Source organism: Sinocyclocheilus grahami, unplaced genomic scaffold (genome assembly GCF_001515645.1).
Source record: "Sinocyclocheilus grahami isolate Dianchi unplaced genomic scaffold, SAMN03320097.WGS_v1.1 scaffold530.1, whole genome shotgun sequence".
NCBI lineage: Eukaryota > Metazoa > Chordata > Actinopteri > Cypriniformes > Cyprinidae > Sinocyclocheilus > Sinocyclocheilus grahami.
In genome coordinates, this window is record NW_015505709.1 from 5,464 (window position 1) to 31,198 (window position 25,735).

The 25,735-nt window shown below is 37.8% G+C and overlaps 1 protein-coding gene across 1 annotated transcript in view; it reads left to right on the top strand.

Annotated features, from left to right (window-relative positions):
- Window positions 1–3,347: 3,347 nt before the first annotated feature.
- LOC107555280 (centrosomal protein of 128 kDa-like) overlaps window positions 3,348–25,735 on the top strand; it is a 35,793-nt gene continuing 13,405 nt past the window's right edge. Inside the window, exons 1-11 of the mRNA XM_016238035.1 lie at window positions 3,348–3,368; window positions 4,985–5,593; window positions 6,405–6,569; window positions 8,184–8,354; window positions 10,273–10,332; window positions 13,524–13,716; window positions 18,749–18,798; window positions 21,246–21,269; window positions 22,309–22,386; window positions 22,466–22,579; window positions 24,105–24,213. Of these exons, the coding sequence (XP_016093521.1) occupies window positions 3,348–3,368; window positions 4,985–5,593; window positions 6,405–6,569; window positions 8,184–8,354; window positions 10,273–10,332; window positions 13,524–13,716; window positions 18,749–18,798; window positions 21,246–21,269; window positions 22,309–22,386; window positions 22,466–22,579; window positions 24,105–24,213 (1,594 nt within the window). The remainder of the gene's footprint in view (window positions 3,369–4,984; window positions 5,594–6,404; window positions 6,570–8,183; window positions 8,355–10,272; window positions 10,333–13,523; window positions 13,717–18,748; window positions 18,799–21,245; window positions 21,270–22,308; window positions 22,387–22,465; window positions 22,580–24,104; window positions 24,214–25,735) is intronic.

Here is a 25,735-nt window from a genome sequence, read left to right on the forward strand (position 1 = left end):
AATTTATATTTTGACCTCACTATTCGGGGAACAGACACAGTCTTTATAGATTGGACAGCGGAAGTACTTCTATCATTTAAGTGGGTAGAACAAAAGTCATCATGGCAGTTATTTGAGATTTGACTTACTAGTCATATGGAGCTCAGCGACTTGGAGATGTTGTCCGACATGAGTTCCGCTCTGACTCTGCTGGAACGATGATCCTCGTCGCGGGCGATGTGCTGCGCACCGTCTCGATCAGGATCTTGAAGTCCCTCTTCAGTGTCTCCGTCTGCCGCATCTTGGTGTCGTTAACACGTGCGTGAAGCACGACCGCTCCGGGGCTCTCGTCGCCCTTCAGGATCGTGGGTATCTGCGCAGAAACATCGAGAACACGAGCACCAGGGAAACAGTGGGTGTGCACTTTACCTTCAGCGCACTGTATACTTACCCTGGACTTGTGAGTGTCAGCCCGGGATGTTTCCAGCGTGGCTCTCCACTCTCTCAGCTGGGCCTGCCTCTCCACCAGGTCGCGGATCTGCTTCTCCACGGCCTCCAGCTCGACCTGCACCGAATGCAGCTCGAACGTGTCCTCGCCTGCACTCAAAGGTAGACACACATCCGCCATTAAAGCAAGTAACAGTGAGTAAAACAATGGTAATGTGTGTGAATAGAGTATTAGCAATGTAAGCGAGATTAGCGGCAACCACGCTGGCAATGCTAGTGGGCTATATGCTAATAGCGGACTCGGGAAATCAAAATAAAACTAGTGATAAGGCGCTCTGATTGTTTTTGTTGTAGAATACGATCAGGGATATATTCACATGTTATAGAAACTAAAATTATGGTGTATAAAATTGATTTTAAGATAAAAAATAGATTATAAAGAATTAACTTGACGGAGCTCAAACTCAAAATACATGGCAGCAACAAACAGGAAGTGACGTGATCAGATTAGCGAAATATCGATTTGCTCTTTAGAGTCGGCATGAAACGGAAGTAGCGATTGTCTTTTTTTCTCTACTGTGACGTCTATCCGAGTGAAACAGCATTATAAAGAATTAACTTGATGGAGCTCAAACTCAAAATACATGGCAGCAACAAACAGGAAGTGACATGATCAGATTAGCGAAATATCGATTTGCTCTTTAGAGTCGGCATGAAACGGAAGTAGCGATTGTCTTTTTTTCTCTACTGTGACGTCTATCCGAGTGAAACTCAGCATTTGAAATGAGAGGGTGGGACTTGATTTCGTCAATTCGGGAATCGATTGGATCGTTGGAAGTTGGGGCGTTGCTAACAAAATGGAGGCAGATCTAAATGCCAGTTTGGACGACGACAACGAGGACGATAAATGGCACAAAACATACCTAACACAGACCTGCCAAACTGTACGCATTTTGCGTAGCGGGTACGCATTTTGACCTTAAAGTACACTGGTACGATTTGTCACTCTAGACCACGACAACGAGGACGATAAATGGCACAAAACATACCTAACACAGACCTGCCAAACTGTACGCATTTTGACCTTAAAGTACACTGGTACGATTTGTCACTCTAAACTACGCAAAAACCCGGTGACCTGTCCACGAGCAGTAAACAAGCAACAGAAAAAGATGGAGTTCAATCAATCAGAGCGTTTTCTGTGTTTTTTTTATTTTTATTTCTCTCCAAACTGGCTCTGTTTGTGTGTCCGTGAGTCCTGTGCTGAGATGAGGAAACACGTGTATGGTATTTCCTGGAGTCTGAGCTCTATTTCTTCGGTGATGCATATGTGAACTTTCTGCACAGGGGCGCCCTCTAGTATCCAGTATGACTGAAACAAGACATTACATGTGTTCATAGCACTAAATAATGGCCAATCTATAAAAATAATACTTCTCTCAAAATAAATTTAAGGTAGATATGTGATTATCCATGTTTTTCTACAGTGTACAACAATGTACTGGAGTTTGTTTTTTTTAAAAAGCATTTAAAATCGCTAAAAAGAACTCTGTTGTGCCAAACAATCAGAACCAAACTGAAAACTGTTTAAAAAACTGAGGTATTTATTGAACCTTGGGCTAACTGTATTGTTGCATTCCTACTGTTTACTCTAAAATACTGTATAACAGGAATATCACAAACTGAGTGCAGACTCTGAGTACTAACCTATGAAAAATATTTAACATGAAGTCTAGCATTTTGCACATTGCGCAATTACGATTTTGACATTAGCCATCAAGGAGCTTCAAGTAATGTAGGAATAGGCACTCAAACTTTTTTCCAAGGTTGGCAGGTCTGCTAACAGCGTGCAAGAGAGAGAGACTGCCTGAATTACTGAGCGCGTCCTCCATCAGGTTAAGTCATATTCACTAAAAAAATAGTTTGCGATGTCCTAAGAGTAATGTTGTGGTAATATCCTAATATCCTTTCAATTTTAAGGGTAGTGTACTCCTATGGCTTGCGTCAGCACTGGTCAATACATTGATTTCTATAAAGTTAAGCATGAGCTTCTGCTTTTCCCCCTGTTGTTTATCCCAGCGTTTACCCCTCACGTCACTAGCTCCGCCCTTGCGCCATAGCTCGTGATTGAAGAGAAGATGAGTCGTTTTGAGGGGGAGGGGTGGTTAACGTTTTTGATTAAAGATTACGAGGGCACATACATTTTTTTTTTAAATAATGAAGTGCACGTATACATTATTTATAATAAACCCTAGAGTATTCCATTAAAAAAATAAGAATTAAAAATTTAGATTTCATGGTGAGTTTAAAGCCCCGTTCACACCAAGCACATTAACTATAAAGATAACAATAAAGATATAGTTCTAAAAATCGTTCTCAATATTAAAGAATAGCAGGGTCCACACCACAGCTATAACGATAAAGGCACAGAGAAACGATATCGTTGAAATCACTTTTTTAGAACAAATTTTTTTTTTCCTGTTGATGAACGATAAAATCATTGACACCCAATCAGAATCAATCCTGCTCTCACGAGTTTGAGAATTTAAAGCGGCAGACGCATGTGCACTTAGAATAAACAGACGATATCGTCCACTGGTGTGGACACTGATATCGTTATCTTTACAGTTATCGTTCTTGGTGTGAACAGGGCATTACTCAGAAGGCGGGGCGTCGTTCGATAGAGCGGCCATATTGAGCGTTGCATTTTTTTCCCCATTCAAAACTATACTAGTGACCAGTGTTTGGAGTAACGCATTGCAAAGGTAATAATATTACAGTACGTATATTACGTTTTGCTGTAACGCAGTAATATAACGCATTACTAATAAAATTTGGGTAATATTATTACTCGTTACAATCTCAGTAACGCAAGTTACAACAACATATTTCTAACACCGCAAAACAGCACCAGAGAAAAAATGGGTAAAGTGGGTAAAATAGTTAGTCTATCTTCTGTTGCTGGAATTAGATGGTTGAGATGACTGCAGAGATGGATTCTACATTTGTGAGATGGACACACTCACGAGAAATAGCACGAGTAAAACCTGGAAACACTGGACTGGTGCCACTAAGAGTAAGGTATCGGAGAGAGCTGCAGGGTCGGAGAAGAGAAAAAAGGTGGCGGACGAGCGCAGACAAGCAACAAAAATTAAGTTTAACTAAAAATAACCAAATCTGTTAAATCATAGTGTATATGACTATGCCGTTCCGCGCCGTATGGTGCGCTGTGAAGATAATAAAAATGTAGGCTATTAGTTTAGGCTACTCCTCATTGAGAATGTTTTTTATTAAACAGGTCTATTCATTTATACAATTGAATTATAGGCCTATAATAAAAATTATTAACAGTGCAGTCATCGTTGAAAATTAAGAGCAGCTTTATTTCGCGCACAGGTTTTAAAAAACAACCTGTTTAACGCGAAATACGTTTCTTCTCATGTATTTCACTATACGGGCCACAAGAGAAATATTAAGGGAATAATTTAAGACAGTTATATACCATCATCAGCCTACATTGAAGTAATTTTGTCTCTTGTTGTCTCAGAGAATATGCACCGTTAATGCAGCATTAGAAAGCTCTGTCAGTTTTTTTACTTTCACTTTCTCTCTAGTGAATTTACTGACATTCACCTTGCTTGTGTTGCTTGACCCGCCCCCATAATATCAATTGTTTATAGGCCACATATTTTTTTTAATGTTACTGAAAGTGACACCAAAAATAAGGGAACATCATTAGGAAATCATTGGCGGGGCTGTGCCCGGGCTAAACAAGTTTCTGATGGGCCCCGTCAAGCCCCGCCCTAGCGCCGCCACTGATTAGCCTAATTAGTTTTGGCTTGTTTAGCAACTTATTTTTTTCATTCTTGTCTTCTTCTGAAACCGTTCAAATTTGCCTATAGGCTAGGTATTGTGATTATTGTTTGTACATTATAACATTTCGCTTTATTTACCGGTGTTATTTATGAATGTAATAATGTGGTTTCTGCTTATCTGTGTTTAACCTAAACTACAACGTAACATTAATGTAGACCTACATACCGGCATCTAAATATGATTTTATAATTGTATGCTATATAGACCTACCACATTACCCTCCACTGGGTGTAGAATGAGCAGCAATAAACTACATTTTGCCATTTTATAATACTTAACGCATTACAATTCAGAGACAGTAATATTGTAATGTAAATAATTACTTTCAAAAGACAGTAACTAGTAATATATAATGTATTACATTTTGGAAGTAACTTGCCCAACACTGCTAGTGACACATCTTGGGTATTCTATAGTCTTTGATGATTTCAGTTATTGTTCACATCTGTAGTACAAACTGCATTGGACACTTACATTGCACATCAAGGATAAAGAAAAAATGCAAGGAATAGTAAAAGTGATGCACTTTTTGAAAATGAAATAATGTTGTTTAAAACAGTTGTAAAAGTGTACAAACAGATACATTTACATTTGTAAATATGCATTTGCTAAGGATTTTTACATAATTTTTTGGCATTATATCTTGCTTTTTTATGTGTATTTAATCTGTTCTGTCCTTCAGAGCAAAGAGAGAGAAGGCATTCTTAGCCAGCAGCTAGAGGGTGCACGACAACAGCTGGCTGATGCTCTCAGACGCCTCGCTCAGCGTGAAGAGGATGTACGCCGCTGTAATGTGGATCTTACTGAAGCTCGTTCACAGCTTGTCACTTTAGAACTAGAGCTCCAAGAGGCCCGGGAAACCTTGAGAAGCCTGGAAGAGGAGGCAGAGAAGCAGATCTCCTTACAGGTCCGTATGAGAGAGGAGAACATCAGGCTGCAGAAACGTGTGGAACTCCAGCAGCAGAGGAAAGAGGAGGAGCAGAGATCTCTGTTGGATCTCCAGGGCTCAGTCAAGAACCTGAGCGCTGCCAGAGCTGACCTTGCTGCCAAACTGGCTGAAGTGGAGCGCTCCAAGAAGGATCTAGAACAACAGCTCGCTGCAGCTCAGGAAGAGAGCTCCTCTTTTGGACGACAGCTGGAACTGGAGAGGCAGGTCCATCAGAAGAAGCTAAGCCACCTCCGAACGATCCAGCAAGAAGGAAAAGCCCAAAAGGACAGAGATCTACATGACATGCTGAGATTATATCAGCGAGAGCGAGAAGAACTGGAGGCTTTCGTCAGAGACCTTAAGGTTTGAATATTAATCACAGAACCTGTCTGTACATGATTAGAGGAATAGTTTACCCACAATTAAAATTCTTTCAATATTTACTCACCCTTATGTCCTTCCAAATCTGTAAAGTTATTTTTTTCTGTGCAGGGCTTGACATTAATGGTTGTCTGCTTGTCCAGGACAAACACAAACAAACAAACACATAAATAAAATTAGGATTAAAAAAAAACTTTTTAAATGAGGTATAGAGGCAGCATGCATCTATCATATATTCAAAAGGTGATTGAAAACAAGAAGCATGCATATGCATATTTTGATTGCAAGAAAAGGTCAAAAGAGCATCACTATGAAACCTGTGTACAGCTTGTTTGGACTACTTTTTTTTTTTTTAAGCACTATGAGCTGTCGCTGTATGCCAGGAGCTGTGTAATAATTCATTCTTTTTTTATGTTCCAATGGAAAAAATGTCAGCATACGAGTTTGGAAAAACATAAGAATTTTTTTTAATTGTTCTTATTTCCACATAAATTGCCACAAGTACATTCTCCATTTTAGGTTAACAACAGACCCAACGGGAAGGTGCTGTCTATAGCGCAGACAAAGCAATTTTTAAATGCCCTTCTTTATGCAAGGGGTTGGATTTTGGCTAGAGCTTGCTGTAGGCTTGAATATTTAAACCTGTTGTTTTGTTTGTAGCCTCTGTAGGGTAATATAAGCAGGTTTTTACCAGAGAGCAAGATTGTGCCCAAAGGGATCTTAGAAATCTACAATTATTTCTAAGAAGAAATGAAGAAAACAATGTGATAATATTGTTTCTTTGCTTGTGTAGTCGGAGGCAGTGGCCGATAGTGAACTGAGGAGAGTTCTGCAGCTGAAGCTGGACAAAATGAGGACTGAATGTGATAAACTTACGGAGCAGCTGAGCACCAGCGAGGAGAATCATACTAAGCTCCTCCGCAAATGCCATGCCCTCAAAAAAGAGCTGGATGTGAAGGTAAAGTTTAAGACAATAGACAGGAGAACACATGGCACATAGAAGCAAACACAACAAAAAAGCCATGTGTTCTCACAAGACAAAAACATCCAAATGAAAACCCTTACGAGCTGCGTGTTCACACAAAACAAGACAACATGAAAGTATGCAGCAACACGAGCCATGTGCTACACTGAACATGGCAACACAAGAACGCCTGGCCAAAAAAAGCCAGGCTCTCGACAAAAACTTCAAGGCAAAAGCACATGTCGAGGGAATGAGCACTGAACAGAAAAAAAAAAACATGGAGCATGAATGTCCGAACCCCGACACGGAACCAAAACTAAACTAGACAGTGCCGGGATCTGAAAACCACATTCTTTACTTAAATTACATAAATACTAGGACCTAAAGTGTACATATCAGTACTTAAAAAAAAAAAGTTACTCTGCCCCAGTGACAGTTTTGTACATTATATTCTGACAGTGTATAGGCTACTCCTTCAAAATAAACCTGGAGCCGTATTCTTGAAATACTTCATTGTTGTTTTATAAATGTTTTATAAACATTCCCAGGAGACAGAAAAGTGGCTTCTGGACACATTCAGTACAAAAAAGAGAATTTAACCAATAGTTTAGTTCACTTCAAAAACGAACAAAGTGTCATCAGTGACAATTATATTTCATAAAAAGCATATACTTTATTCAAGCCACAAAACTTATTACTGAAACACACAATACACAATCTTCAAGTACCAATATGTAGCAATTTTGAATAGTTTTTTTTTATACAGTGGTAATTATATAACCATTAGCCTACAACAATAAAAGAGGTTAGATCAATATGGACACATGTAAGTATGTTTCTCTCACTAGTTGGGAAATGTTGTGCCTGCACACATATCTCAGTGTCTCAGATGTTGTCTTAAAGGCACAATATGTAATTTTTTGCCACTAGAGGGCGCGTATTCAAAACAAACAAAGAAACAAAGGCGTAGTTAGATGACGCTGTGACTGAGTGTGGAATCATGGGAGTTGTCGTCTTCATCCCCACAGCCGAAGCAATCCGATGGGACTCGGGCAGAAATCATGTTCATGGATGAGCTAATGTATTAAAGATTTATTAACGTCGTAGTATGAGGCAGAGTGAGGCGGAAAGCTGTCGAAGCAAAACGAGGCCGCTGAACGACACACGGCCGTGACACACGGCTCGAAAGCAGCAGAGCTTTTATTATGCCACAGTCAACCGCTTCCGCTCCTTCCGGAAAGCAGCGGAAGTAAGCAGCGCTGTTTTATCATACTAGATACATTTGAACGTTCTGTTATAATGCTACTCTGTGCGGTCATCACCCGTCTAATAAAATGCATAGCATATTAAAGCGTCTTTGGTGTTTCCATGTTTTCTACAAAACAAATCGAGGGTGTGTGACGTCATTGGCAGGCAACACAATGACACTATAGACACGGTCCGTGTCACTAGTTAATATTGCTTATTTCTCTGGATTTAAACATTCTTTGAAACATTTGGGATAATGTAAGTACACAAGTCAGCAAAATATATAAAACTGTTCTAGTGGTTTTTGGATATTTTAATAAAAAAACCTTATATATTTTGCCTTTAATGTCTCCTCTGTAGGTAGCAGAGAGGGAGGAGGAGAGGAGGCAGAGTGCAGGGCACTCCATGGCGGAGCTGCATGAGAGGGTCACAGGCCTCCAGACGGAGCAGGAGTCCATCCTCCATGCCGTAGGGACTCAGATTGACTCAGCTTGCCAGTTCTTGACAAAAGACTCAGCCGCCAAGCTTGAAGTACCCACACACACACACACACTACAGTACACTACAAAAAACATATGTTGCAATATAGTAAAAGCTGCACCCAAATTTGTATACTGTTAGAGTATGTACTGCTTTTTCTGAAGAACTTACTACTTATAAAGTACGTGTAGTGTGAGTGAAATCTGGACATGCTACAAATACCATGTTGGCATGTGACTTATGATGTCCACTATGTCACTAGCTTTCAATCCACCTATTTTTATGCACATTTTGGGATATCTCTTAAAAAACGGTGGATGGAAACACCAAGATGTGCATACATTTAAAAAATGTATTTTTTTAAAAAGTCATGTGATTTTGTGCGATGGGACAGCATAACTGGACTAATAAACGAACCGATCTTGTTGCACGCCATCTAAAATGCCTGAGCCAAAGTCTGTCATTAAAATGGTTTGGTATAATTACCTCCCAGAACTGTCATACACAACTTTGTTCCCAAACAGCAGGCATCTGTCTCTGAAAGAAAGATGACGTGACCGTATTGTTTGCATTTCGTCTGTGCGCTCTGAGACACATGTAATTTATTATATACAAAAAGTAGACCCACAGTGGTTTCTCCTACTGCAGCAAATTACCTTTTTTAGTGGTATTTGGCACCAATTTATCATGAAGTTATGATTTTGTTCTCTTCATCTTGCTGGATAAAAACGGTGCTTTATTCACAAATATTTTATGCAATATTTAAATTTTGCACACAAGTTAACTTTGAACATAGGTACTGTTTTCTGCCATTAATGACTCCCTTGCCCTCCTGGCATGTTTAAGGAAAATTAATAACTTGAAAATAAAGTAAATATCTTAATGGCAATTTCTGACTGACTGGTGTTGCTCGTGTGCATTAATAAATAGTTTTACTTGGCCACTTAAAGAGCTGCAAGAAATCAACTGATCAAACCTTGTTATAGAGTTGGGGTACTTGGACTCGGGACTTGGACTCAGTCTCAGATTTAGACTCAGACATTTGGACAAAGACATTTTTTTTCAGGGTGCTGACAAATCCATGTAGTGTAACACAAGATAAAAAAATAAGTAACAACATAAAATTAAGATAAAAAGACAATAATCGTTCCACTCACACACAATTACTAGAATTATTAAAAACTAGGACTCGACAAGGTGGACTCGGACCCAACACAACCTTGTTACATAAATATGTAAAAAATAAATATATTAAAAATATGTTATAGGAAAGATGAATTCTGATAGTGCCAAGTTTTCTTCCCAGATGAACAGAAGTCTTGTCTCTAAACTGTGAAGTCACTCCCAGCTTTTTGCAGGTTGTCTGTACTTGTTTCTCAATGCTTTTTAAGTACACTTTCTTTTCTCTCAGCTCAAGCTGTCAACATCCATGTTATATTCCAGTCTTTAACATTCTTCTGCATCCTTCACAGCTTTTTATCTGATGCCGGCAGCCCCTTTTGATTTAAGAAAAAAAAAAGACAAAATGGCCTCCTTCCCTCATCATGCATTTGTGTCAGCAGTCTAAACCGGCATGGCGGTATTCAAACATTGTTGGCTGTGACAGATGAGCTGTCAGGGGAGCACAATCCTCCTCCACATGCTCGCTTTTTTAAAGGTGACAGACCCACCTACCGTGATCGCTCGCTCTGGAGGTGTACAACATAGTTCTAAATTAGAAATTAGTAAATCTGCTCATTTTTGCTTTGCAAAGTGATTCATCTGTGTGGCTGCATTTTCCCACAGAGCCCAAGCTCTCTGAGGTTTATAGTCCTCCAGTAGACTGTCACTGTCTTGAAAAATACAGATCAGAAGAATCTCAACCTCTGCAGAGACATGCAATTTTACGTAGCCTTTAGTTTTTTTGACTTTCATGCATAGTTTGTATAGCAAAACAGCTTTATTTCCATGTGTGTTTTCGGTGTTTTAGGCCATTACCCTGACTCCAGGACTGCAGAAGGATTCCCATCGCTGGCTTGCTGAGGTTAAGGTATATTGTTGAGCCTAGCTCTCGATAATTATTTCTCTAGCTCAGTGGTCGCCAACCCGTCGATCGCGATAGATCTTTATCACTGTCCCAGTAGATCCCAAAAATAACATTAAAATAAGTACAAAAATGCATTACATTTCTGGGGTTATATTAATGCACAGTGGTGTGAAAAAGTGTTGGCCCCCTTCCTGATTACTTATTTTTTTGCATGTTTGTCACACTTTAATGCTTCAGATCATCCAACAAATTTAAATATTAGTCAAAGATAACACAAGTGAACACAACATGCAGTTTTTAAGTGAAGGTTTTTATTATTAAGGGAAAACAAAATCCAAAACTACATGGCCCTGTGTGAAGAAGTGTTTGCCTCCCTGTTAAAACTGTAGTTTATCACACCTGAGTTAAATTTCTCTAGCCACACCCAGGTCTGATTACTGCCACACCTGTTCGCAATCAAGAAATCTCTTAAATAGGACCTGCCTGACAAAGTGAAGTAGACCAAAATATCCTCAAAAGCTAGACAGCATGCCAAGATCCAAAGAAATTCAGAAACAAATGAGAAAGAAAGTAATTGAAAAAGGTTATAAAGCCATTTCTAAAGCTTTGGGACTCCAGCGAACCACAGTGAGAGCCATTATTCACAAATGGCAAAAACACGGAACAGTGGAGAACCTTCCCAGGAGTGGCCGGCCGACCAAAATTACCCCAAGAGCACAGTGACGACTCATCCAAGAGGTCACAAAAGACCCCACAACAACATCCAAAGAACTGCAGGCCTCACTTGCCTCAGTTAAGGTCAGTGTTCATGACTCCACCATAAGAAAGAGACGGGGCAAAAATGGTCTGCATGGCAGAGTGCCAAGACGAAAACCGCTGCTGAGCAAAAAGAACAAAGTGATGTATTGGCCGTGCACAGACCTTTTGAGGGGCTGAAATGAAATAACACAAAATAATAGTCTCAAAAGCTTTAGATTTATTCACTTTTAATAATTAATTCACTTTTATTCACTTTTAATATATATAATAATAATATATATATATATATATATATATATATATATATATATACAGTGGTGTGAAAAAGTGTTGGCCCCCTTCCTGATTTCTTTCACGTTAATGTTTCAGATCATCAAACAAATTTAAATATTATTCAAAGATAACACAAGTAAACACAACATGCAGTTTTTAAATGAAGGTTTTTATTATTAAGGCAAAACAAAATCCAAAACTACACGGCCCTGTGTGAAGAAGTGTTTGCCCCCCTGTTAAAACTGTGGTTTATCACACTCATGTTTTTTGCGTAAAGAAAACGCTGTACTTATTCAAACAACAAGATATTTATTTACCCTTGCAGACCTAGTTCAGCTGCTGTGGACCTTTAGTTCATTCAGTCAAGATAGAGGGGGTGGAGTTGTGAGGTTTACTGACAGTTTGAGCGGACCCAACAAGATTTAGTCACAAGCACTTTTTAATACCTTTCATTAGCTAAATATTTGTAAAGCAGACAGACAGATGTAAAGGGTGACCAATATAATTGATTTATTGAAGGAAAAAAACAAAAAACACCATCACCAAAAAAAGGGCACTTCGGAGTGTAAGGGCAAAAAAGGGCATGTCCTCTGCACAGGTTGAGCCATACCTGTGCATGTGCCTGATTGGCAGTAGCAAGTCTCGGTACTTGCTCTGCTGCAGCAGCAGCGTAGCAGATCTATTCCGCCAAGACCAAATACATTAACATTGTCATGTACATTACCATGCCAATTCCTCCGAGAGTTGTCATGACAGAAATATAAATATTTTTTTATTTAATATTAAGATTGAATTCATGTTTTTGTGCATCAGGGTTGTTATATTTCTTCCAATAGAATTATAACATTTGATTCGTATCTTTGTAAAATTAGTAACAAATATTTAGCTTTTATTTTGTTTCGGCAATAGTATAGTTTTCATCCTTTTATAACAGCACATTGTATTGTTCCATCTGCCCATTATGGCACTTTATACTAGGAAAGTATTTTTGCAGAGCAAAAACAGGGGTTGACTTATACATGTTGATCAGACACCTTGTTGCTGTCAAATTGGGTAGCATACACTGATAGTCAGAAGTCAGATTAATTACATGATGACCATTGATTAAAAAATATGGAAGCTAAAGTAAAGTTCTCTTTAATTTTGTTGAATCCCTGTTTACTATTATTGTTAAAAAAAAATTTTTTACTTAACAAAATTATTATTTCCCAGCTAGTTTTTATCTTTATAGTAGCTTTTGTTAACAGTAATAATAACCTTCTTGTGCTTTCATATTTCACAGCTGAATTAAATTTAAGCAGGTGATCCTAATAAGCTTAAACTCTTAAACTGGCATTTGTCAGTTGCTTTATGACTAGCAGTTATTATATCAAGTCATGATGTGATGTACAGTGGGTACGGAAAGTATTCAGACCCCCTTAAATTTTTCACTGTTTGTTAAATTGCAGCCATTTGCTAAAACCATTTAAGTTAATTTTTTTTTCCTAATGTACACACAGCACCCCATATTGACAAAAATTGACATTTTTGCAGATTTATTAAAAAAGAAAAACTGAAATATCACATGGTCCTAAGTATTCAGACCCTTTGCTCAGTATTTAGTAGAAGCACCCTTAGGAAGTTCCAGAGACACTCCTATTTCAGAAGGTTTTGCTTGACGTGAGCCACTTTTCCACCATCAGGCCGAATGGTTCTAAGAATGGTTACAGTTATATTTCCACTTAAGCTTTGTTCAGTATGGCACAATTACAAACTGGTCTCGGCCCGGAATTCTACTGTGCTGGTAAAATACGTGTAGTGACGTCGCCACTCAAGATTCCTCACTTGTTTGTTGTCTTGTTACTAGTTTATGTCTGTTGCTCGCCATGCGCACTATTTGAGTGAAGTAAAATATCTGATCATCCTCCATAATGCGATCACTATTTTCATCTCATACCGTATGTAAACACTTGCGTTACCAAGGCAACAGCTGACTATATTACAAGCTCTGTTATCAACCCTGCAGGAGACTGTTATCAATCCATACTGGCTGGGCTGAATCAGAATGGAATGCAACAGGAACAGTTTGGCCCTATGGTGGAAAAGTGGCTCTTGTAATACTGTTGTATGTATTATTGTGATACAGATTTATAGTCATTGTCCCTATGTCTGTGTGTGTTCAGTCAAAGCTCCAGTGGCTGTGTGAGGAGGTGCGTGAGCGGGAGTCCAGAGAGAGGAGGTTGAGGAGGACACTGCAGCAGAATAAGGAGCAGATGAAAGCACTGATGCAAAGCAAAGACTCAGAACTGCAGAGCCTCCTGGACCGCATTACCCTGCAGGATCGGCTCCTCAAAGACATCCAATCAGAGAAGAGAGGTACTAAGCAGGGATCAACGCTAAGGATTTTTTCTACTGCCCAGTTGGGCCAGTGGTTAAAATTTTTACTTGCCCTGCCAACATTTTCACTGGCCCTGCCACAAAAAAATAAAATCGTTGCTGTTATCATTGTTTTTGATCTGCTATCTTGTATTCTAATAAATAAGTTTATATGAGACCAATATTTTAGATACCAATTAAATTTTGTAATTCTCTATTTCAATTTCGATACCACAGCAAAAATCACTAACCAAAAATAAACATAAATATAAAGTTTAAACATTAAAGACAAGTGACAGCCAGTAAATAAGAACAAATGAACAAATTACAAGTAATAGCACAATTAAATCTAGGCCTATAGCACAAAAATAGAAATGAAATGATGCTTTAGGTTTTTATGTTTGTAGATGTTCAGGTACAGAAATTGAAAAATCACATATAAAATAAAATTTGCATATTCTTCACTCTGTGGTGCGCCTTGATTTTTCATAGCCATTTGAAATTAGAGGCAACCACTGCATTTTAATCATGAATTTAAAAAAAGTGCAATGTTTGGTTTATATTTAAATATAAATACATATATAATATGAAATTATATTTATACTGTATAATTTCAAAAATCTGAAGCAAAAACAGAATAACCTTACTTTAGCTTTGTGAAATTATGCTACATAAAACATCTGCACGAAAACGAAACAGCAGGTGGGCTGAATGAGACGCAGATTAACTCTGACAGCATACAGCGCTTATGGTACAGTGATACAGCGTTTCCTTGGTTACAGCTGTAAGCAGCGCTGCGTGTATTAACCATTAACACTAATTTAAATGCATCATACGGAGACAAAATGAAAAGAAAACGCCATTTCTGAAAACAGTCAGTTCCGTTCCCCTCAGAAACACATTCATATAAAATTAAATATTTGGCGCATCGTGAACAGTGACTGTGTCCGTCTTCAGCATCTCTGGCCTCTGTTAACGCCCGTTTACAGGCTAAGTATAATAATAACGTAATATTTCCACACAAATGTCCATTGGGAAAATGATTGCAGTGCACTTTGTGTGCAAGCACGGAACAGAAGATAGTCTGAAATAAAACAAAAAATGTCCGGTGCATCTGTAACATACTCCCATTGTATAAATTCAATATAGATTAATCATTGTTAAAGCTAAAAAGGTTACTTGCCAGGGTGGGTATTTTGACTTAGAATTTTTTAAATAACGTCTTAAAAACACATGCAAATAATAAGTCGTGACGACGCTGCAGTAGCCCGATCGGGCAAGTGACAAATGCGTCTACTGTCCCGAAAGTCTTTCACACTGGCCCCAGGCCATCGAGCAGTCCTTATTGTCGAGCCCTGCTTACTCGCCTCACTTCAGCACAGGTATTAATGTGAAGTCATATCCATTTTTTCTACTGCATATACTGTATTAAATTTGTATATATACTGGCTGACTTCTATTATAGCTTACTAGAGTTTGCTAATCACAGGTACAAAACATGACCTTGTTAAAATGTTCAACAAACCAATCAGTTATTTTTTTAAATGATTTATCAAACCAATTCACAAAGCACTTTTCACCGTATAAAAATGCATAATTGTAATTATAGTTTAAATAGAGTTTAAAATTATAGTCAAAATACTGTTATTGTTACTACTTGAAAATTATTTTAATAATAAAAAATAATATTACTGAAAATATTAATATAAAACGATTTGATTTCTCCTTTTATTTTTAAAATGTATTTCCTTTTTTTTCATGACAATTGTAACTAGTACAACGTCACCATAGTTTATTGAAGTAACAATGTCAAATTGTCAAAGCCTAGCAGAAATTGTGATTATCATGATAACTTTTATAAAGTGAGTTTTACACACAAGATATGATGAAACAACCCAATTTCAAAGAATCTTCTTTCTTCCAAAAATGTTTAAAAACATCACACAAAAATGACATTTGTTAATAATGGTTCAGAAAAAAAAAATAATAATAATTTTCCTGTGATGCTTGTATATTCACTGCTGGACATTGTTAGTAGACACCTTTTTCTGGTGGCTTTAAGCCCAAAGTATACTGTTCCACAGCAGTCCACACACTGTCCGTGTGATGTAATTTTGTCATCTGAAGTGTCCTTGAGCATCCGCGCGCACACTCTGTGTGCAGCCCAATTTTTGTGTCTGTGCATCTGGTCCGCATACGACAGCGCAGGTGCAAGGTAAATGTTGAGACAGAAAATTCAGAAAAAGAATTATACTTGGGCCTTTATCCCCAGAGCAGCTGAGAACTCTGAATTGCTCCCTCTTGAGCTGCAGTTGAAACATCAAGCTCTTCTGTCTTCAATATCTTACAGAATTCTTGCTTATACTGGTCTTGCTCCACACTGGTAATAGAAACAGGATCGGAAAAGATTGCAGTCACTGACCTTATGCTAATATTTGCTGCTGCTCCAATAGATGTCTTTGACAACACTAGCCAGATCTCTCCCTTTGTTTGATTTGTTTCTGGAAAAAAAGAAAGAAAATAAAACTGCTTAAATACCATTAAAAACCTTTACTGTTTTCAAGTGTAGTAGTAATCAAGGCAGAAGCCTTTAAATCAGGGGCCCGTTCTTCGTACATCGATAACTCAGTTAGCTGGATTTGATTGTTGACGATTTGGCATGATCTTGGATTGTTTGGTTCTTCGAAGCTCATCATAGCAACAGGTCCGTAAGCTTAAACCTGCTCAGGAGCAGGCTTATTTCATGGAAACAGGATTAGATTGCATCTTTTTAAGCAGAATCGATACTTAAAATCTGTCCGCTACCACTGCTACTTTATTACAAGAGTACCCTACTAATCCAGGGACAATAATTTAAAATAATAATCATTTAAAAATTTATTTTAAAATAATATAATAATGTTGTGTAGTCTTTAATACTATAGACACAGCCAGTTTTACTCACTGAAAGATTTATTCTATTCTGTGCTCTGATGCTGTTACTCGTAAATGCTCTGGTGAGGAGATAAATATCCAGGCATTTGTGTTTTGGTTTAGAAGAAATGTCTTTGGATTTGGATCTCCCAAGTTAATAAACAATATATCCCATAATTAATTCACTAGAATCCCTTGCTTGTTTGCCCCAAATCCTCACTGGCGCCTCTTTCCCAGATACATAGGCATTTTAAAGTGTAATTTTTACCCATTTCACTTCTAATTCCTATTATCATGTTTACTGGAATGACAATTAAACAATGAATTTCAATATTTCACTACTAGGGTTTGTACAAGGTGCTTAGAACACTTAAAGTAGTTGAATTTGAGTTTTTGAAATGTAAGTACTGGAAACCCTTGGAAACAGCATTGTTTATGAAGAGGTACTTGAAAATTCTTTAATCATTAAAAGACAATAAATATGAAACTGACCCGACAATAGGGACTGCTCAGTGGCCTGGGGCCAATATTAAAGAAGCTTAGTACAGTTGATGGAAATGATCGGGCCAGTGCTGCGTTGTCACAAAAGTTTATCATTTGTGTGTGTTTTTGCAGAAGATGCAAACGAGGACTCAATTCAGTACTTGCTTGGTGTTTTCTGTGGGCACACACCCAAAGTGCACACAAAGAGAGCTGCGTCTCAGAGCAGCGTGGTGTCACTGAGCAGCATGGATGCCGGATTGAGTTATCTTTTGTGCCTTCTTGCACTTGAACAGTCAAATACACACATTATTATGTCAAAATACCCATTTTGGTGAGTGCCCTCATAAACAGTCAGTTTTAAATGAACATAAACGGTTAAGAAAGAAATCAGTATACAAAATCTGCGCATTAGGTCTTAAAGTGACAGCAGCCGAATTACCCTCCAGCTGTCTACGTCAGTAATGTTAATCAAACAACAAAAGAAAAACAGAAAATCACTCGCTGCTCTTGACTGAATAACTTTTGTAGCTTTAACAAGCATGAATATATATTTCATTTATACCATAAAGACTATGAAGTCCTCTGTTGTATTATTAATATATAATTATATTTATATTAAGCAAATGTATTTGATAAGACTTGTTTTTCAAGGAATTTCTTGAATAATATGTGTAAGCCCACTGGCAAATTTCCAGAAAGATGTACAAAGACAGTATATGGCTATATATTATCAAGATGTTATATATTATCTCAGATAACTCAATCCAACCATACTAATCATTAACAACCGGTGCGTTTGAAGAACCGAAATAGCCAGATCCTGATTAGCGCGATGATATCATCTTGGATGTGACATTTAATCTCGGCTGTAATAAGCGACATATTCAGAACGGGCCCCAGAACTTAAATCTTCCCAACAGTTCACTTGTTTAAAAGGACAGTTCACCCAAAATTCTCTCATTTAAAAAATTTTCTGCTGTCTTTACTGGTAATATGAATCAAACAACAAAAGAAAAACAGAAAATCACTTCCTGCTTTTGACAGAATAACTTGAGTAGTTATTCTAACTTACTTGTATTCTGTGCTCTGATGCTGTTACTCGTAAATGCTCTGGTGAGGAGATAAATATCCAGGCATTTGTGTTTTGGTTTAGAAGTGAATAATATGTGTAAGCCCACTGGCAAATTTCCAGAAAGATGTACAAAGACAGTATATGGCTATATATTATCAAGATGTTATATGATGTATATAGATTTTTTTTTGCATATTTCTAGTAAAAACTGAAAAAGACTAAAAAATAAAAAAGTAAATTTACTTTAGAAGAAAATAATATTGATATGAAGTTTTAATATCTTTGTTTTCTCAAGTAAAGTCAAGTAAATTTATCCTGTATTTTTAGTCGTTTCAAATTTTTAATTGACATGCAAAAAATTTATATAATATGTAATGTAATATGTCATATGTTATATATCAATATGCAGCATGAATATTGATCAGTATCAAGTATTCTTCTTTTGAGCTCTATAGAAGCATAAGTCAGTGCTTGTATAAGTCAGTAAGGTTTGGTGACAGTGTTTGTAAATTATTCATTTGATGATTCTTTTCAATATCAATACTCGTTGATGTTTTCTTCCAGGTCTTCTTGAAATGGGCCGCAAGAAGGAAGATGAGATGAGAAATCTTCAGGTTAGTGTGAAGGAGTTTGTGTAAATATCTCACTGCTGGATGCACACGCACACACACAGGTTTCCATGTTTTATTGGGACATTTCGTAGATAATTGTTTTGTTTTCCTCATGGAGACCAAAAAAAAGTCCCTACATTATGTCATGACCAAATGTCCCCACAAGGATACCAATACCAGCAATGTTTGACTAGGGATGTAACAGTATGAAAATGTCTTATCACGATTACAGTGACCAAAATTATCATTATTATTATGGTACTGTAAAAATGTCCTGGAGATGTTAAAAAAGTACAGACACATAAATCACTTCACCAAGTTTTATATTTAAAAATCAACAAACAACAAATAAAATGACTTTTTTGTTTGCATAATCACTACAACAATAACATTACCAATGATGTTCAGATTTTAAATGACAACTTGACTAATAACAGTTTAATAGCATGTTGAAATATCTAATGAAAATGTTCAAATAAAGCTTTTAAAAGTTTAATAAAAAGGTAAACCTCACATTTCAGCCTTTAAATAAAAAATAGATATGTCAAAATTATAACTGATTAATAAATTATTATATGTATTTTATCTGCTCCATAAATAATTCTAGATACTTACCTGAATTGTTTAAATTTGTAGAATCCACATAAGCTTGTTTTTCATCAACCGGTTAAACTTTACAGCAGAGCATGCAAATTCGGTCCGTTTTTGGCCAGACAGACACTGCACACAGGCTGAATGTAAATATAAGTCTCTGTAAATCCACTTGCTGACAGCAGGTGGCGCTTATGGAAAAGTGAATTAGAGCTGTTTCCCGTAACTTCCATGGACAAAGCAGTATTGCGATTAAGAACACTTCCTTTAGGTATTAGATGGAGCGAAGATGAATACAAAATGCCATCGAATCATTTCTGAAGACCGTCAGAACCTTCAGAGGTACATTCATATAATTAATTAATTCATATATTCATTTGTATAATTCCCTAAGCACTCTTTTAAAACCTCCCAGCTTTTCCGCCCTGTTTTCACTCAAAACGAAACTACTCTGCGTGCTGTGCGCACGTGAGACTGTTACTTAGTCACCATGAAATCAAAATTGAAAATTCTTATTTTTTAATGGAAAACTGTAGTGTTTATTATAAATAATTTATCCGTGCACCTCATTATTTTTTTTTAAATTCATGTGCCCTCGTAATCTTTAATCAAAAACGTTAACCTCCCCTCCCCCTCAAAACGACTCATCTTCTCTTCCGGTCACGAGCTATGGCGCAAGGGCGGAGCTAGTGACGTGAGGGGTAAATGCTGGGGTAAATGCTGGGATAAACGACAGGGGGGGAAAGCTGAAGCTGATGCTTCACTTTATAGCACTGACACCAGTCATGAGGGAGTACGTTACCCCTAAACATTGAAAATTACGACAACATTACTCTTAGGACATCGCAAACTAATTTTTTTCATGAATATGACTTAACCTGATGGAGGACACGCTCAGTCATTCAAGCAGTCTCTCTCTTTCTCTCTCTCACGTGCGCGCTATTTAGGCATGTTTTGTGCCGTTGATCGTCGTCGTCATCCTTAATAAATAAAACATTTATTCATGCTTGGGTGTCGGCTGTGAATCCAGTGGAGAGAAATCCCCCACCACTAACTGCAAACTGGCATTCAGATCTGCCTCCATTTTGTTTGCAACGCCCCACCTTCCAACGATCCAATCAATTCCCGAAGGACGAAATCAAGTCCTGCCCTCTCATTTCTGATGCCGTTTCACTCGGATATACAGTACGTCACAGTAGAGAAGAAAAGACAATCGCAACTTCCGTTTCATGCCGACTTTAAAACTATGCAGGACAGTATTTATTTATCGCGAGTTGTTCAAATCGCGGTAATCTAATACGGTTTTAATTATAATTAAAAGATGAAGCGGTAATACTAACCGTGGGGAATTTTATCATAATTTATCGTCAAACCGGTAATCATTACATCCCTATGTTTGACCTTGTGGACATTTGGTCATGACATAATGTAGGGAATACCAGGTACACACACACACAATTTTCTCTGTAGTTGGTGGTTTACTTCCATAACCTCCATGTAATCCTGCATGAACATCAGTTGTCCTGCATGTGGTAGCCATGAAATCACACCATCTTACCCCTGCTTGTCTGCATGCTTTCAAACCTTACCCACTGGGTTCTGGAACATCTGCAGTGCCACAGAAGCACCTGCTATCCTGACTCTATTATGCATCAATCCCCTGGATAGGGCTCAGAAGAAACCAGCTGCATTCTGCCAGACAATAGGACACAGCGTCAGTAATTACACTTGGCTCTGGATTTCTCCCACGTGCTACTTTTGACTGGTGGATTAGAAACTGCTAGAACTCTCTTAATCACAATTTCCTGTGTCCAGTCAAAGTCACCTCTGTTTCTGTTTTTTATTTTTTTATTTTCTAGGACCGGATTGTAGATCTTGAAATGGTAGGCTATTTTGTTTTCATTTTTGTGTGTATGTTTGTGTTTCATTTTGTTGTGGTCTATGCTGTGAACTGCATCTGAAGCACAGGACCCAAGTAATACATACCAGTGAAAAATCTGAGCCACAGACACACCCCGCCACTGAGTTCAGTTTGAGTACTGCATAAGAGAATATACTACCATGTGTAACGCTACTATAATACTACTACTGGAAAATATTTTGGCACCACCAGTATTTTAAGGTTTAGGGAAATTGATGGTACCACAGCACTGGTATACTATACCATGCAACCATCTATATTTTACTGTCTACTGTCTAAATTGTATTGTGTGCAGCTTCTAAAAAATATACTAGACCTTAAGACCAACAACCATGGACTAAAATAAATAAAATGATTAATGCTGAGTCTCAAGAAAGTGTCTCTGATGAAGCATTTAATTTAAATAGACCAAAAACCTAATACCTAAACTTACTAGAACTAAAATAGTATTCTTCTGGTGGCTCCTGAAATGCAACTAGTTTACATTGTGAGCCTGATTCACAGAGACCCTTTCTGTGTTTTGGTACAGAATATTCTGTCTCCAAAGTTAAATTGCTGAAATGTTCCACACCTCAGTACACTATTTGCAAAAGTGTAATTATTTCTGTTAAATGTTTGAATTATAAATCATTACTTGGCTAAGAAATATGCCGCCGTTTGTTAAAAGTATTGACGCCTGTATTGACTCAGCAGTATTGTATTGTATTGAAAAATAAGCTATCGGACGCCTACCACATCAATCACCATTATGTGCTACGGCTGGCTGACAAACATTTAATTAGCTTCTGAAAAGCTTCAGCCTTTACTCACAGCTCAGTCTATTTACATCATTATTGCTTGGCACCACAAACACGCTGGTGTCAGGAATTGACCCTTGCCTCTTCTGGGAGATGCACTCATTCAGATGACTCGCAGCAATAGGTTAGAGCTACTGTAAGATGATTTTTTTTAAATATTAAAGACATATTAATTCTAGGGTTAACACTATGTGTATTTCCTAGAGCACCAGACTGGCCTTAGATCATCTGGAATCAGTTCCTGAGAAACTGAGTTTGCTGGAAAACTTCAAGGATCTCGAGGTTGGATCATAAATGATGTTTTGGTTAAGATTTGACTTCTCTCTGAAGCAGATATCATGGTTGGCTTATGTGGTTTCAGGAGTCACAGAAGCAGAGAGAAATGGTGGAGCAACGTTATGCCAAATATAAGGAGATAGTTGGTGACCTCCAGCATCAGCTTGAGGAATCTAAGATGAGGATTCAGGAATACAAGGTACGAAAACTTGAGAGGCAAAAATTAGGGGGAACAGTCAATTTTCTTACTGTGTAAGGTTGGATCTTAAAGGGGTCATATGATGCAATTAAAATTTTTCCCTTCTCTTTGGAGTGTTACAAGCTCTTGGTGTATAAAGAAGATCTGTAAAGTTGCAAAGACTAAAGTCTCAAATCCAAAGAGATATTCTTTATAAAAGTTAAGAGTCAGCCACGCCTACCAAAAACGGCTCGTTCTAACACGCCCCCACATATCTACATCACAATGTGGGAAGATTTGCATAACGCCGCCCAAATGTTCACACAAAGAAAAAAGGCATAACTTTTATTCTCACTGTAGTATTGTTGTTGCCGCCGCCATGTCGTGAAGACGTTGTGTGCTTCGTTGTGAAAGCGAAACTACTTTATTTGGCCTTCCAAAAGAGAACAATATCGGCTTCGTCATGCCTGGAGCTGATCCGTGCTGGTTGCTGAGGAAATACAACAACTTTGCACCGTGGACGAAGCGGAGTCCAGCCCGGGGTCGTCACATGTGGTTGCCGCAAGCCCTCCGGACGCTCCTACGTCGAATCCGCCAGACGCGCCGTTCTCAAGCCCGCCACCTCTGCTCACTCTAGCCCTCCGGCCGTTCCTCACTCTAGCCCTCTGCTCTGCTCACTCTAGGCCACCGTGTGTGATGCTGTGTTTCGTTGTGAAAGCGAAACTACTTTGTTTGGCCTTCCAAAAATGGACACGACTACAAATCAGTGGTTAAGTTGTATTTTCAACACTGTTCCAGAACACTTCAACCCAAATATTCAGATGTGTGCAGCAGATTTTATGGAGGGCCGTTTCCTGATCCTGGTAGAGTAGACTACAATGCCGGCTGTTCTGACTCAGACTGTAAGTACGTTTTTTATATTTAAAGAGTTTTTATATTTTTTATATTTAAAGTGAGTTTTTTGTTTAGAGTTTAGAGTTTTTTGGGCAGTGTAGAGTAGGGCTTGTTTGTCATTTCTCCAATCACAAATGCAGACATGTTTACACGGCGCGATGCAACGCAATGCGTAAAAAGACAATATAAGTCATTATAATCCATAATTATGTCCCCACTGGATGCAACGAATGCCTCGTTTATAATGAGTTTTCATGTTTTTGAATCATCGCTCCGGCCTGACAGGGCATCATCACAGTATGGTAGGGGCGTAACATTTCAGTCACACGCTTGAGGTATTCGGCCAATCATATCGCACTGGATAGCTGGCCAATCACAGCACACCTTGCTTTTCAGACCGATAAGCTTTGTAAAAATCGCCACGTTTGAGAAAGGCGGGGCATAGAGGATTTATTAAAACAAAATGAGAATTCATAACTATTGACTGACAATAATGTACAGTATGTGGAAAATAATGTGTTTTTTATTAACCTTAAACCGCATAAACACATTTCATTACACCAAATACACAAAATAATGTTCTTTTTAGCAACATCATATGACCCCTTTAACTCTTGAATCTTATAGACTGATCTCTTGCTGTTAATTGTAGGATGAGAAGTTGGATGCAGCCTGTCGGAGTCTCCAGCTTACTGGTCTGACATCATCTGTGCTCATTCAGAGCAATATCCTGACTGGTACCACTCTGTCTACCCATACCTGTGAGTACAGCAGTATGACAGTTGCTGTTAAAAGTTGTTATAATCATGTTCTGTGATTGATGAAAATTGAATCAGTATTTCGAATATGATGTCAATAGTTATGAATTCTCATTTTGTTTTAATAAATTGAAACAAGTTAATAGTGGCCTTGATAGTGCTTGGTTAAAAAAAGGCATTAAACAAATATTGTTTAATACCTGAACGTTCACCTCATAAACTGAAAATGACATATGGTACCAAAATTTCAGAAGTTGGTACCAATAGCAGTAAAATTTCACGCTTCTCAGTACCAATTTCGGTACCATAGCAAAAACTATTGTAAATGTTTTATTTTAATATTTAGTTTATTTAACTATTTGAAAATAAAAATATCAAATAAATGAAATTAGTTAATTATTAATCCTATTAAGAATGATAGGTAAATTATACATTAAAACATTAGCATGCAGCCTTCAAATATTGTTCAATTATGTAAACATTGCATTTAAAAATTAAAATGCAAGTACTAAAATTACAAATAACCATTACAGGTAACTGAACAAGTGGCAGGGCTAATGTACTTGCACTGCAAGACTTGCAGATAGGGCTGTGTATCGTTTAAAAATTTTCTATATCGATACCGATACCTTGACTTCGATACCGGTTCCTGAATGATACTTTTTTCGATACCAATTTTATTAAATCAATTTTAACAAGATTACATTATCTAAAAAAAACAACAAACTTTGGTTTTATTTTTCAGCTTGTTGATGTTTATACAAACTCAAAGACTCATCTCCTGAGCCACTGCACAAAGGAACAAAATGTAACCAACACAATAAATCAGTGCAAATAGTTTTAATAAAGCTCAAATAGTCTTCAGTTTACACATCTGTTAGGCTACATTTACACTAGTGCGTGTTCGTTTTAAAACGCATAACTCAGACAGAATCATGATTTCTATTTATTTTCCACTGATTTACTGATGAGCATTAGCAGCTTCCAGCGCTGTCTGCCTGTGTTCTCTCTTCCATGATCGCTGCTCTGACTTAATTTCAGCAACATTACATGGCCAAAACACACATTAGACGGCAACCGGAAGTTATTACAAACACTCGATGGTTGTTTAAAGTGAGTTTTGAGTAAAAGCAGAATATGAATCTTATTTATTGTCTTATGTAGCATGATGCTACAGTTTGCATGAATGGTCACATAGCACTCGCTTTCGGTCGTGTAGTATGAACGGACATCTGCATATGATCGGAACTCCACGCAGCTCCCGCGCTACTCTTCATTGGAAATGTCGTTTGTCGGAGATAGTGGAAAGCCGGCTTGAAACACAGTGTAAACGCCAGTATGACGAGGATCGTTTTCATTTAAAAACATAAACGCACCAGTGTAAATGTAACCTTACATCTAAGGGGGCTGGGATGCATTCGCACTACAGCCTCACGTGTGCACCACATCTCTGAGTGTAACCGGTGTAAACTAGTAGGTGTGTTCGACTTGGCGCGGACTGACTGTGCAGACCGATCGGTGTATT